Raw genomic sequence first — 15,808 nt, 5'->3', positions numbered from 1 at the left:
CCTTTCCTTTTTTCCCCTCGACATGCAATCGTGTGTACGCCACTGTCTCCGGGCGACGCAAAGAGACCAAGAACAGGGAGCGTTTATATATAGCTGCCTGAGGCACCGCGCTTAGCTTAAGCGGACCTCGAAAGCAACAATAAATTAGCTTTCCTTGGTATGTGTCCGAACACAAAGAATCTTCAAAAACATTTTGGGATGCGTCGCAACAGCACCAACCTTCAGAATTACTCGTTTAGGCTGTTCTGCCGCGCACTGATTATCCGAAAGCGTCGCCGTTCAGTTGACTGTACGGTAAACGAAAGTGTAGCGGAGGTTGTAGATGCCGAAAGCTACATGGAGGTACGACGGCCACAGCTAGGATAGCTACCCCCCCTGCAATGTGGGAAGCCAGTGACGGCCCGAACCAACGGCACATCGTTCCTTTCGGGCGCCGCGCGGCCAGGCCGTGCCGTCGGCGCAGGCGCTTTCTGCCAACCACCACCTCACTTCGCGGCCGCCAGCAGGCGCCACCCGTCGCGCACGTGTGCTTAGTGACGTCACGTTGTTTACATACAGGGAGAGGTCCATTCTCTTTCCTGTTCTTGAGTGGGGTGTGGGCACTGACCCATACGGTAGTGACCACTTCCCCACCTCACTAACATATATAGGTAAAGGCCCACGCAGTCCATCTTCCCAAAACAGGTTCAATGAAGCAAGAGCTAACTGGAATACATTTACAGAGACATCCAAACTACACCACACATCCATTGGACGCCTACACGTTGAAGAAGCTACCCAACTCCTCACGGCTCACATCCTCGATGCCGCCGAAAAGTCTATTCCCCACGCCTCTGGTGCCCCGTGCCACCAAAGGAGGCCGTGGTGGAATGAGGACTGTAGGCGAGCGCGAGAGGCCCAGAACAAGGCGTGGGGTATCCTTAATCGGTACCCCACATCGGTAAACCTCCTTTTGTTCAAAAGGGCAAAAGCGTTAGGAAAACGTCTACGCCGTGAGGCAAAGCGAGATAGTTGGCGTTCATTCATAACATCCCTAAACTCCTGCACAGACACACGAAAAGTATGGACACGAATACGCAAGCTCAAGGGACAACAAACACACAGCCTGCCTCTGGTCAGCACAACAGGTAACACACTCAAAGACCAGGCTGACCCACTCGCACAACACTTCCAACACGTGTCCAGTTCAGCACACTACACAGACACTTTCATAAAATACGAACAATCGCCCACAAAAAGCCTACTACATCACAATAGGTCAACATGTTCTTCTAGCTGAGAATTTTCACTGCATGAGCTGAGGGCTGCTCTGAGCACGTGTAAACCCTCAGCTCCAGGCCCAGACAACATCACATATACAATGATACAACAGCTGCAGGCAGACAGACTTGAAACACTTCTACATTTATATAATATAATATGGTTTTCGGGTCACATTCCACACTCTTGGGGGGAGGTCATAGTAGTGGCTTTCTTGAAGGAGGGAAAGGACCCATCGTCTCCCTCAAGTTACCGTCCCATAGCCCTAAGGAGCTGTCTGTGCAAGCTTCTCGAGAAGGTGATAAATTGCCGGCTCGTGTACTTCCTTGAGTGCAACGGTCTTCGCGAGAGCTGACAGGCAGGCTTCAGGGTGGGACGATCAACGAATGATCAACTGGTCGCGCTTGACTCGTACATCAGGGATGCCTTCGTGCATAAGCAGTATTGTTAACTGTGTTTTTCCACCTCGAGAAGGCCTACGACACCGCTTGGCGTTACAGGATCCTTAGGGACCTCAAGTCATTCGGTGTTTCGGGTAACATGTTAAACACCGTGGTCAATTACTTGTCACCTAGAACGCTTCGAGTGAGAGTTGGTTGGGCACTGTCAAAGGTTCATGTGCAAGAAAATGGCGTGCCGCAAGGTGGCGGGTTGAGCTGCACGCTCTTCATAGTTAAGATGAACTCTCTTGAAAAGGCATTGCCTCCTACAATCTCTTGTTTCATGTATGTAGACGACGACCAGATATCCTTTAAATCATAATATGTCAATCTGCGAACGTCAGGTCCAGCTCGGCGTCAAGAAACTGGCCGACTGGGCAGACAAGAATGGTTTTAATCTTAATCCTGCAAAGAGCTCTTGTGTTGTGTTCTCCAGGAGGCGTGGAGTCCACCCGGACCCATACATAACTCTTAATGGCGTGTCGATTCCTGTGAACAAGGAGCACAAGCTTTTACGTATTTTATTCCACGAAAAGCTTACATTCATTCCGCATATCAAGCAGCTTAAATGCAAATGCTTAAAAACAATGAACATTCTTAAGGTCCTCTCACACCAGTCTTATGGGGCCAACAAACAACTCCTGCTGGGCCTTTACACAGCCTTGGTGGGGTCTCGGCTTGACTACGACAGTGTCGTGTATGGGTCGGCTACAAAAACTGCTATGAAAATGCTCGACCCAGGCTGCATCTTAGCCTTCGCCTCTCATGCGGCGCTTTCCGCCCTAGCCCTGTCGAGAGTCTGTATGTCGAGTGTGACAAATGGTGCCTAGGGTATCAGCGGGAGTATGTTGACCTGCTGTACGCGTCTAAGATCGTGTCTCTTACCAACCATCCTTTTCATCATATCATGAACGATACATCAAACTTGCAAGTCTTTTTAAACAGGCCATCTATGTCCTTACCTTTCTCAGAGTGAGGGAGGAGGCTTTTGCACTAAATGTCCCCCTTTCAGACACGCACAAGACACTCATCCATAATTTCATTCTATCATGGCATGTTCGTCTTATATCATGCGGCCTGTCATTCACGCATCTACAAAAAGATAGGGTACCCAGGAGTGCAATTCTGCAGCACTTCCTGTTCCTGCAGGACAAGTACAGGTGCACAAAATTCTTCAGCGGCGCGTCGAAAACTGCTTCCGCTGTCTCTTGTGCAGCGGAAGGACCACATTTTAGCGTTACTAAAAAATGAATTTTCATACCAATATTTTAACGGTAGAAGCGTATGGCATCTTACTCATTTCAAATCATATCATTAAACATGAAATTCCCAAGTCCATCGTGTACACAGAATCTCCAAGCGTTGTGCAGGCATCGTCATCAGGAAGGTCGTCTAAAAAATTACGCCCACCTCCCCTCGCGGGAACCCTGGTGTGATGCGACGCTGAGGGGGGGTTCAAGCGCAAGAGGCGAGCAACCGTCGACCGAAAGGCCGCCGGAGAGCGGCACACCGGTTATATGCGCAGCGCGCCCGAAGGAGAGGAGACCGCAGAGAGAGAGAGTACTGCACATGCGCAGCACCGCGCGCAGCGCCGCCCACCGGCGGAGTGAGAGCTCGCTGGGCCGCACACCCGCAGATGTTGAGAGAGAGTGTTCGCTCTCACCTGGGCAGGCGCCGGCGCCAGTGCATCTGCCGTGGCTATGACGCAACACAATCCAACACAATCCACTTTAATCCAATCCAATCCAAATCCAATCCGATCCAATCCAAGCCAAGCCAAGGCAATCCAATCCAATGCCCCTCGCGAGCGTAGAGTGTACTATAAGTTTTAGAGTGGCCCGACCAGCCACCCGGAGAGGTGCTCGTTTCGCGCAGAAAACAGCGGCGGTGTTTTGGTCAACGACCACTGAAAGCGAAAGCAGCGGCTGGCCGCGCGCACGGCCGCGCGGTCATTCGGGCCGGGTACGCGCGGAGCGCTCGAAATTTGTTCAGCGGGTCGTCCAATTGCTTAAATATACTGTATTTACAGTGGACTGTGGGTAACGAAATTAAAAATAAACACTGCAGCTCATTTTGCGTTTGTTTTGCCTTTCCCGCTCGACAACAAAGAAAATTACGGATTTTCCTTTGGTGCAGCATTCGTAGGGGATTGTAAATAATGTAATTGCAGCGACATTTTGGCTATTCCAATCTCCCATAAAACAGTATTTTCCGTCTAATTGCCTGTTATGAACCAGTTCATGATTGCTTTATCATTTTGTCCTTATTGTGCTGCTTGATGGACATAATTGGTCGACGCTGTTGGGAATGACCATCCCACCGCTGCTTCCAAGGTTGTGACTCGCCTTCAGCTCGTCACCGATGTTGGGAATCGGCCATCCCGACGCTGTCACCGCTGTTGGGACTGGGCCCTCTCACCGCAGCCTCCACTGTTGGGAATGAGCATCCCAGGGCCGCCTCCACTGTTGCGACTGGCCATCCGAGCGCAGTCACCGGTGTAGCGACGTTGCCTTGCTCCGTCCGCTATCGACGCGGCGCAGAGCAGAGCGAAGAAGTTCTCGAGCCGATGAAAACTTAAAGTAACATTTATATACAGTATGTACAGGGTAAGCAAACGTTACATGATTCGCACAAAGGCGACAGCACCCTTTCACTCGGTGCTTCCGAAGAGACTGGTGCCGGAGAGAAGCCGCTGAGGAATGCCGACGATGAGAGCCTCCGGGATTCTTTTATAGCCCGGGAAGTTCGTTGTGGCCCCAAGAAGTTCGAAAAGCTCTAATCAGGGCTCTCGCTGCCTGAAGTTTGAATTCCGACGAATGGTACGAATGGTAGCCAAGCGGTGAGTCAGCTGCGCCGCCAATGGGGAAAGGGAGGGCGATGCCCCCGCCGTCTCCGTGACCTTGCCTCCGGGCGTAGCGACATGCCTTTGTTTGTGTTTGGTCGTTCTCAGATGCGGGATTCGGCCGCGCCGCAGCGTTCTGAGATGCGGGATTCGGCCGCGCCGCAGCGACGAAAGGGAGAGGCGTGACTCAGCCTCGCTGTCGGCGCGTCGCCTCGTGCAACGCATTTGGGCCAGGCGCTCTGGCACAACAACGCAAATGACACGAAAATATATGAGGACTGGGATGATAGCTTCTCAGAAGAATTACCTATTTATTGTTTCGCAATTTACGCTCGGACAGCAGTTATGGGGGTTAATATCATAAGTTGCGTTTGTTTTTTATTGCGTGAGTTGTTATTATAGCAGTATTTAAGCAGTGGCCCGCTTGGGATAATTACGGGTCCCAGTGGTGGCCGAACAGAAAATGACACGCGCAAGCGAGATATCTTTTTAACTAAAAAGGGGTTAGCCCAGCGGTTAGCTCAGTTGTCCCAATGACCTTTCATAGAACCATTCCCGCAACGTTCTATTTATCACACCACCTTTCACCTGATTCGGTCAAGAAAGGAGTTGAATCAAATTAACACAAATTTAATTCACAAGTATGCTGAGAGTACAATTACACGCACATAAAAGAAATGCAAAACATAGATCAGAAAATATATTGACCGCGACAAAAATTAAATATAACACGTCTACTATAGAGGTAAATGTTCAGGAACGCTAAATGGAGGTTCAAATAAACGGAACTGGAACAAAATACACAATTTGTTTTCATTTTCAATAGCTCAGCAACTGAAATGTAACGCGGGAAATCATGCACGAAGTCTACACAGCTAAAGGTTTAGGAATAACGCTGACATGGAGATTTAAATTGACATTTCTGGCCAACGCATTTTCGCAACTCGCCCTCGATCCTTACCGACGGCTAAGTTTAAGGTGTTGCTCCCACCTTCGCATGTAATCACGGAACTTGTTTAAACCTTTTATATAGAAATGAATCCGTGTCACAATGTATACAGAACCGAACCTAATTTGCTGTCAAGGTCTCACGTTCTGGTCGCAACCAACGCCGTTAAGGTGTTTGTTGTGCATAAGGGATGCAGCACATCCATAACGCTGTCATGGTGGAGCTCCTTGTCGCTGAAGCAGCTGGTAAAAACGTCTTAGAGATCGCTAATAAACTAAAAAAAATGCACGGAAGGATTCAGAAGTCCCCTAAAATTACAAGAGGTAGTAAACACAGCGGCATCTTCCCCTGGCAAGCACGATTGGTCCTGCAGACTTGCACTTCGTTTTCAGTACACACTTCCTCACCAAGTGCTTGCAATATTCGACATAGCAGGTTAATAAAATAAGAAAGCCCACTAACGACAGTACAAGCATCAACGGTAGGGGTATCCCAAATTAAGGCTCTTGGTATTTTCGTTCCAAATAGGAACGTAAAAAACCAGTAAACGTTTTGCAGCCTATAGAATGTGCGCCCCGCCGCTTTGGCTTCATGAGCAGAGTCAAGAAAGGGAAGGGTGGCTGCCACATTCCTGTTGCTGTCCATCAAATTAATCCCTCTTTAACTCAAACTCTGCTATCTCAAAATATCTTCTCGAAACTTTTCTCACCGTGTGTTTACCTCCCAGAGGCGCTACGCATTTGCCCGCTTTATCTCGAAACGTTTTTTCGGAGGACCACGGATGTCTCGAAATACTGGCAGAGAGGACACAAAGCAAAGTCTGCTGCAGGCAGCTGATAAAGTCCCCGTTCGAATTATTACTCCCACTACTCGCCGAAAGCGGTCGTGAAGTCAAAGTGTACGTGGACTACGCGTCCCCGTCACCGGAATGCTGTCTGGCGCGTACATCATTGAGATAGCTGTGGACGAAGCAGCTGATCATGCGGACGAGGAGGAGCCGGCAGAAAGACGAGGAGGAGCCGAGGAGAACGGCAGAAAGAACATACATGCTGCGTCTGCTTTGTAACAAAGTAGAATGTAGCGGTGGCGACTACCAATTCATGCAATGCATTCAGAAGCTCGGGTACTCTTTTCTGGGATGCAGATGCGAACGCGAAACAGCCGAGCGCAACAGAGTTCTTTCTTCTGCAAAAATAAAAGTTTGTATTTCCTGCGAATTATTTTGCCTTTATTACGAAATCTCCCCTGTGCAACAGTGCTTTTGTTAGCAGCACTAGCTGTAATTTCAGGGACCTGGCTACACGTTTTCTGCATTTGACTTAACTCAAAACTCCGCGCTTACCTCAAAACTTTCAGTTAATTTTATGACTTTGAGTTAACGAGAGATTACTGTATATCAACGATTAACGTTTTCAGAAAACCCATAAAAAAAGACAAAAATCGTTTGGGGGGGGGGGGGGGTCGATAATTTTATGTCGGGTCGTACTAGTTTAAAGTTTGCTCAAGCGGAGTCATAACGTTTCTGCGTCTAGTTTCTAAATCAGCTGACCAAAGGCGCAGGTTCAATTTCCAGCCGCGGCGGCCGCTTTTGTGTGGCGGATAAAACCAAAAAACGCCCGTGTCTTCGAGATTTCGGCGCACGTAAAGATCCCCGGGTAGTCAAAATAAATCCCGAGCCCTCCAGTACCGCTTGCCTCATCGTCTGTGTGACGCCGGCGCGTTAAACCTCATAATCCAAAATAAATCAGCTTCGCAAGCGCAAAACACCGCAGCGAGCAACGCAAATATTGCCGCGCGCAGGCTGGGAGCTGGTGCCGGGGAGCGCCGGCAGTTCAGTTGTCCACGACGGCAGCGCCGCCGCTATACCGGTTTTATTTTCAGCGCGAAAGTCGACCCGGCGGAGCAATGGGAGAGGCCGCCGCTCGGGCCACTCTAAAACTTCTAGTACACTCTAACGAGAGAGTGTTCGCTATCGGAGAGGAGAGGGGGTGAGCCGAGGAGAGTGCGGACGCCGACGACGACGACGACGGACGCACGCAGGAAGGACAGGGCCGCCGACAAGAGATGCTCTCAGCGTCGCATCTAAAAATCGGACCAATCCATCATGTGAATGTGGTTGGAAAGCAAAGCTGTAAACGGCACCTACAACGATTACCCATGAGGGGTCACTTAAATTCTTTCGCGTCGCCCTACAAATAATGAAACCAGAGAGAAGTGAAATGCACTTAACCACACCCGTTGTTACTTCAAAGAGATATTCTTGGTAAGGGTTAAATCAATGCATGATGTATGAACGGTGGTTGGATGAGTTGTATTGGTGGAGCACTTGAGTGGAAACTCTTTTTTGTATAAAATTAAAGGAAGCTTAAAACCGGTGTTAGACGATCGCACTTCTCCGTCTCTGCCGCCGCTGGAAGAGGTGACGAGATCGTCGGCAGAGACGAAGGAGGAGAAGGAGGAGGAAATACTTCTTCTCAGATTTCTGAACGGCCCAGTGTGCGGCCCAGGGGAGTGGTTCCTTCTTCACTGGAGCCCATATGCACTGCGCGCCGCCTGTCCACCAGCTGAAGCTGGGTAGGCAGAGAGGGGCTGGACAGCAGTATCTCCCGTTGCTCGTGTTGGATAGCGTTGGGTTGGGTAGTTGACGGAAAGAGAGGAGGGTGCTCAGGGCTAAAGTCGCACACCCCGGTTACGTGGCGGAGTGTTCCTACTTCTGAGCAAAATTTACATTCAGCGTCGTAGCTATTCTAGTGCATTAAAGGGACCCCGAAAAGCTTTGTGAAGGTGGCAATCAAATGCATTCAGGTGGTAGAACACATAACGGGGGATTTTTGAGCCAAGTGTGAGCCCCATACGTTGTACAGATAATTTGTAAACAATTTTTGAAGATCGCCTTTCTCAGCCGATGAGCGCGACGCCGCAGCGAGCCGACCGCGGCTGACGCAACGGCGACCGCGGGTGACGCAACGGTGATCGCTGCTGACGCAACGGCGAAGGCGCCCCCTGATTCGCCCAATCGCCGGCAAGGTCGGCCGCCGGCGGCGTCACTGCCATTGGCTTCCGGCTGCTCTTCCTCCTTCCTGCGCGATCCCGAGGCAAAGGCGGCAAAGGCGGGTCCGCAGTGATTGACGCGAGCCTAGGCGCAGGAATGTAGCTAGCTGCTTTGAAGGAGGCAGAGAGGGAGGAGGAGTCGATTGGCAAGTGGGGAGAGGTGCCTTTAATTGCTTCTGGCGCAGCTAATACTGAATGTAGATCAATAATTCCAACGGCATTGAATCGCTATATTGGTGCTACGTGACAATACAGGCATTTTGTAACTTTTACAGAAGGCTTTTCTGGGTCCCTTTAAGTAAAGACGCGTCCGGTGTGGGAAGGAGCCGGATTCTATGAGCCGTAGGGTAGTTTGTTGTTCTCTGGAATGCTCAGGGTAAGGCGAAGGTAGGGTCTGTTTCTGATGAAGGTAATGCTGTGTTATGTCCCTGAACGAGTCAAGCGGGTGACTGTCATCGTACAGCTCTATAGCACGGGGGGCAAAAGCGCAGGCTTGTTAGTGGGCGTATTCGGTGCCCTCCATTGAAGCGTGAGCGGGTGTCCAGATGAGCTGAACTGAACCGTTTGAAGAGTGGGTTTTTAGCTCACGCAGTGCAAGCTGGAACAACCAACCCGACTGGTAATTCCGGTAGGCTTTGGGAAGTGGTGACTACCTTCCCATCCTCTGGTTGAGTGAGAGTCAAGGAGATGGCTGCCTCTTTTGCTGCCGTCATGTCTTGGGTCTTGAGTGAGGCACACGCAAGGAGGTTGGTTCCCGAGGTACCCACGATGATGGCGCGTACTGCTGCTGTCGATGATGTTAGGCGTCTGTGTAGACAACTTCATGATCCTCACCGAGGATGGGGTCGAGCGCTTGAGTCCGTCCCTGTCGGCGACCCCTGTCGTGTTAGGGGTTCATATTTTTATGCAAAGGGAGAATCCTTAGTTCTTGTCGCCAAGAGTCCGGGAGTACATCAAGCGAGTTACATCCTGTGCTGGCCATCAAGGAGTATTTGAATGTGTTCCTTCAAATGTCGTTCGGTGTGAGGGCGGACGACAAGGAGCTGTGATTTTTTAGTTGAACACTGGAGGCCACAGGATTTAGGACATTGGCGTACTAGAAGTGACATGACATGTGTTGGTGTGAGCGTCCTTTAATTTTTGTAATTTCTATCACACCCGCAAGGCGTGCGCAGTGCCGCTAGACGTGCCGTGGGCGGAGCGCACAGCGGCGCGAGAGGTCGCGTGACGCTATCACGTGGCATTCTTTGAGAATTCACGGGGTAAACCCGTAGATGCGCTTGGTGAATGCACCACCTGCCTTCCCCGTCTCCGCGTTGGCTCACAGCTAAATCGGTAAGACAACGGGCTCTCACATTGGTACTCTATTAGTTCCGTGTTCGATGCCTGGCGGCGCCAGTAAATTCTTTTATTTGTTCGCGGGAGTTTTCTGCTGACACCAACGGTCACGAAAGAACCCTTGGTGGGTAGAGGTAAAAAGCTTTGCTTTAAAACAATGTGATCAATGTTCTTTTAAAGGTTATAATGACTGCATATGCTTCAAATTTAGAAGTAACTATATGCTGGGTACCAGGTCTTTGTGGGATCCCTGGCAATGAGATCGCTGATCAAATAGCTGGTGCTGCTGCTCTCATGACAACAGTTGACATAACAACACCACCTTACGCCGACCTTAAGTCACACATCAGACGACAGCTTCGTAACACATGGCAACTACGCTGGAGTCTACAAACAGACAACAAACTACACGTAATAAAACCACAATTTGGACGCTACACAACTGATTCACACAACAGATGCACTGAAGTCGCCCTGGCTAGGATGCGGATAGGCCACAGACATATAACGCACTCCCACCTGCTCACTGGATCTTCGCAACTCATGTGTAGCAGGGGTAGAAGGGACTCATCCGTAGTCCATATACGAATCACATGCAAGGTACTGGACAGAACACGACACAAACGATTCCCTGAATTATACAGACGACACATTCCACTCCACCCATCATACTTTTTACCCGACGAACCAATGTTTCCTAGTCACGTCTTAAGTTTTTAGCTGAGGTAAAATTTCTGCAGCTCTTGTCATATCACGTGTAATCATCCTGGCCCTATACAACAGCCATCTACATTGTGTTTTGTTTTGCGTCACTTTTAGTTCTACTAGCAGGTTTTAGTATTTACAGTCGCATCAACCATTAAATAACTTCTTCTCTGGCGCTCTTTGCCCTTGTTGGCCTTTTGCTTTAAACACCAACCACCACCACCACCACCACCACCGCAAGTCTCTCTCTTGCGCTGATTGGGCGCCGGAGAAGCGCCGCGCTGATTGGGCGCCGGAGAAGCGCCGGTGGGAGGACCAATCGCGAGCTTGCTGAGGCGGTGGCGTCCTCTCTTCGCTGAACCCGATGTAAGCAATTTTATTGCCCTATCTGCCCCAGTTTGGTGTAGTGGCAGGGGTAAACGCGAGCGCAGTGCAATGTCCGCACCTCCCTGGGGGCTCCTCTTTGGTGCTCGAAGAGGCCCCGGCATCAGGTAAGTATATCTTATCTTGCTTCGACCGACCACCCGACCCGATCAGGCCAAGCGTCGACAGCCGGTGGGTATTTGAGTGTAACACAAATTATTACCCGTCTGCAAACAGCTTCTGCTTGTGCTTGACGATTGCTGAAGCGGACAGGGAGCGTTCCACAAATCTTTAAATGATGTTAGTTTATTTTGAACTAGTTTTTTCTATTTCACGCTTTTCTTTTAGTACGGTTTAGGTTCTACCACGAGGCGTTTGAAAACGAGTGTCCCGATGTTTCAGTACCGTGACTACATCAGACGACGACGACAGGAGACGCCGACAGCCCGAGCAGCTAAGGGGCTTCACCCCTAAAATTTCCTTAGTTGTTCGTGAGTGCTTGTAGTTGTATCTATTTCGTCCCAGTTTTCCGCGCTGCTTTTCTTACAATGGGTGCCCAAATAGCCCAAAGTCAAGTTTTAGTAAAGGGTATTCTTCTACGCGGAGTTTGATTTTCGGCCTTCAATTCGTGGACGGCACAAAAGACGAACCGAAGTATGTTGTTGAGCACTGAGAGTTCAGGTGTTTTCTTTTTTGTTTTTTTTTTTGGTTCGTTCTTTATTAAGGGGCTATTCAGACAAACTGCAAGTTGGGTTGATTCGAAAGACTGCCTAGTTTTAATAAAACTGACACCTTTTTGAACGCAGAGTTCACCCGGACAGGCTTTATAATTTTGAAATAAGAGAATGGCCATGCGACACACCAGCTCATTTCCCGCCCTAGAACCTATAGGTTCTAGGGCGGGAAATCTATTATGCGCAGCCATGCGATTGGCTGAAGCAGGAAAAAGCAAACGCAGGTTGGGCAGGGCTTATGAGCTTGCAGAACGAGCTATTTGCGCTTATATTTAATGCATATTCATTATAGCAGTGATAATTATGGGGTTAAGAATAGAAGATACGAAAGTACACGTAAACATAGAATCACCAGCGCGTACTGCTGTTGGTACTGCGCGCACTATGCTTGTTATAGCTGCACAGCAGTCCGGCGCTTTGGGGTTGTCTCACACGGCACTATCCGATTGGCTAAAGAGACATTGTCTTACGTGAGCCTGTTTGTCGCGCATATCCAATGTCTCACGAAATGATTATTACCAACCCTAACAAGGAAGCAATAAACGTATAGGAAACGCAGGAATGTCAACCAGGCTGTGGCCTCGTTTGTTATACTACACCAACTGTAAGCCAGGTGCCATTACGGTCAGAAACAAAGCGATGTCCGACAGCGGTCCTGAACGGTATGGTGGCACTATATAGGAGGGATGACACTAAACATGGCGTTTCGCAGTTGGCTGCAGACTAAACAGCGCACTAACGTTCGCTTGAACACCTGCTCTGGATACGTCATCGCAGACGTCACAAAACACACTATTTAGCCGGTGAATCAAAATTTTGGGTAAAATTGTTTAATTTATCAGTGAATAAAGCATTGTTTGCTGCCGGGCAAGCGCTGGGGCACTACAAAACAGCAAATCTGTCGAATAAAACAAATTTGCATTATGTCTGCACGGTCCTTTAAGGTAATCTGTGTTCGATAAATGCCTTTGAGTTTCCGCACTGAGATAGAGTTGGATCACGTGACTATGTTACGCACATCTACGATTGGTTGCTTTTATGACCAACCAGTGGGCTAATGTGGATTGACAGGTCCTTCTCACTATCCGGTGTTACGCCTTTTTAGGTGGTGGGGTTTTTGTAATAAAACCGAGATGTTCGGTGTTTGTCGGGGGAGAGCGGGCGCGCCGCTGGATGCGGGTTCTGACCGACTTGTGATCGTCTTTGCTACGAATAGTTAATAGTACTCGTAAATAAATTGAACATGACTGGTGTATACCGTAGTCTTCCAGGGGCTGCCGATCATTGAGCCAGTCATTACGATAAAGTTATCAATCCTCCAAGTTGTCACGTAGAAGTTTAACTCCCAATAACGCGGGTTGTCCAGTGACGACCACAACGTCCTTCAAAAGACGGTGGCTCCATCACCTATTCGGCGGCGACGTCATCACACCAACTAGCATATCTCACCTGCCCACTGTAGGGAATTGACCAGTGACGATGCCATCTACTATCATACGACCATTGCTGATTCATATGGACGTACTATAGCGTGAATTACACATATAAAGCTATCCCCTACACGTAAGGAGTGTTAAGTGTTTATATGCGCTTGTGCATCTTTGTGCACTCACTGCTGCCGTTTCGCATGATTTGGCAAAATAACAGTTGTTCTTGGAGTGCAGAAAGCAGACAAGTCTGGTTACTGCGTTTTGAACTTAACCACGGGAGCACGTTTTGGGGCCGTCACATAAATACGGCAAGGACTGGAAGCGTCAAAGAAGTTACGGCGCAGTTTTGAAACCGGCGAGAACAATAAACCAATCAAGAACAATTCTTGACGTCGGGGCGCCAAGCTTAGTAGCAAACCGCTTATGCAGTGATTCTCTATTGGCGAGAAATACCAGTTTAGCTTCGGCGCATTGTTTCACTAATCAGTTGCTGTCATTTAAGGAACGCACAGAACCTTTCCTGTGACCTCCTTTTTATTTTTTGTGTTCCGTCCTTTAGCGTTCTGCGTTAGAGGTTGTACAGCTTATTTCAGGGGCTGGAAGCGTCTACTTGTTCTCGAAATTTAAAGCTGTGCTCTGAAAAACAGTGAATCCAAGTTTAGAAACGGCAAACTCCGGCTTTCTGTACGCAATAAGTCTCTGTGAAACTAAGAAAAAAAAAGGTGGGAAATCGCAAGCATGTGCCTAGAGACGCATGGAAAGTTTTCATTACATTGACAGTCCGATAAAATAAAGATATCCCGGGAATTTTTCATCAGGAAAAAAAAGTGAGAGAATTTTGGAACAACGACTGCCTGTCCGTAACAGGAAGGTTTGTGCATCCGCAATAAATGAAGCGATGGAAGGTTGGATAACTTTACTAAGACGCATTTGCTACGAATATTCTCTGCACGGTATGTTTGCCTCCAACTTCATGTACTAATTGTAGCCCTTTTTTATGCAGTGTCTGTTGATCAGCACTCGTAAACCCGACTTGCACGTATGGTAAAATGTTCATACATTTTAAATTCATAGACTGCATAGACTGCAGCGGTTATTAACTGAGAGCGCTGCATTCTTATTGGTTCTGCTTCCTCCGCGCAGAACCGATCTGCAATTTCGGCTTGCTTCCTCCAGGACGATGAAAAATGGGAACTCCAACGCAAGTTCGAGCGGCTCATCTCTGCTGCGACAACTTCCAGCTAAAAATTTGATAAACATAAAAGGGTATGCTCCTTTCTGCGCTAGCAATAAATCCGACATTATGGAGCTGAAGAATGTGAGAGTGTTTTTCCCTAAAAAGTGCGTTAATACGGGCAGCGCTCGTCCCGTATCTTTCTGCTCCTCGTCTCGTTATCTGCGCTGTTATGTCATGAATCCAAACCAACTGACCCAAATTTCCCTTTTGCTGAAGTGCGTTAACGTAGATTCGCAGTAATAATAAACCACCACCGAGCGATTTAATAAGTCAGACAAGACTTACGAGGGAACGTAACCCTCCTCGTACTGCAGCGAATACGAAAGCGTGAGTTTCCGATTTCCGAACGTGTCCCCTTATCAGTGTCATCCTCTTTTACCTTTCGCGCCTTTTTCTTCTATCCAATAATGTGACTGGTCGCTTAGCCAAGCACGGGGACGTTCAGCAGTGACGTACTTTGCTACTCTCCTAATTGCTATTGCCGGGATTGCGTGCTCAAATGACTCGTCTAGGCTGCAGTAAACGTCGCGAACGCACGTGTCTAAGTCAAAGGCCAGAACGCTATCTCTATATTTTCTCTCTATATATCGAGAGGCGACGTTACAGTCGAGAGGCCCATGTTCAAGGCGACCTTTGATTGGGGCGCTCGAGCCCAGAACAAGCGGGCACACACCATGATGATGAGTATTTACAGAGATGACGAAGTGTTGGTAAGTCACCTCGTGATGATGATAATGTACAAAAAAGCAGTCCACGCAAATAGTCCAACTAGTCACGCAAATAGTCCACGCAACCCACACCAAGAGCGCTTACACCAGCCAGCCAACTCTCTCTCTCTCTCTCTCTCTCTCTCTCTCTCTCTCTCTCTCTCTCTCTCTCTCTCTCTCTCTCTCGTTCCCTCTCTCCTCTTTCTCTGCGCGAGCTATTTGAGAACAGAACGTTGGCTTCAAGCACAACAGAATATCACCAGCAAAATAAGACATATTTTCACCAAAATTTGCGAACTACTTCTCTTGGGGTTTGTTTCCATAACTACAGTAATCCCTCGTTATAACGAAGTCAGCGGGACAGCAAAAAGTTTCGTTATAAGCGGTATTTTAATATAAGAGAGCACTCGAAAAAGCTAAAGTAGTTAAGCTTTAATTGCACCACAACTGCAGGGAATCAAACCACAAAGTATTCAGTGAAGCAAAGCGTTATTCAGGTGCAAAAAAGTCAGTAATCTTTGGCTGTTTCAAGTTCTTGACGGGTGTAAGCAACCCCTGCTCCTATTTGACCAAGCATTGCATGAGGCTGTTGTCGCCGCCCAATAAAGTGGCAGTGGCTGTGGTCAGTTTACAGGGGGACGTGCTGGCGTCACGGAAAGCTAAGCGAGTTTCGCGCTGGAAAGCGCCGCAAATGCCGTGCTTCGAGTCTGAGGCGTTCGTTGCACAAAAACAAATGATTAACCGCTCAATTT

At 48.7% G+C, this 15,808-nt stretch overlaps 1 protein-coding gene across 1 annotated transcript in view; it reads left to right on the top strand.

The window, feature by feature from the left end:
* The window catches only part of LOC144175984 (adenosine deaminase-like), an 89,220-nt gene extending 74,863 nt beyond the window's left edge, over window positions 1–14,357 (top strand). Inside the window, exon 7 of the mRNA XM_077705208.1 lies at window positions 14,256–14,357. Within this exon, the coding sequence (XP_077561334.1) occupies window positions 14,256–14,357 (102 nt within the window). The remainder of the gene's footprint in view (window positions 1–14,255) is intronic.
* Window positions 14,358–15,808: the final 1,451 nt, after the last annotated feature.

The sequence above is a fragment of the Haemaphysalis longicornis genome, unplaced genomic scaffold (assembly GCF_048455015.1).
Source record: "Haemaphysalis longicornis isolate Haplotype H1 unplaced genomic scaffold, Haemaphysalis longicornis Haplotype H1 scaffold_1, whole genome shotgun sequence".
Lineage (NCBI taxonomy): Eukaryota > Metazoa > Arthropoda > Arachnida > Ixodida > Ixodidae > Haemaphysalis > Haemaphysalis longicornis.
This window is presented reverse-complemented; position numbering and strand designations above follow the sequence as displayed.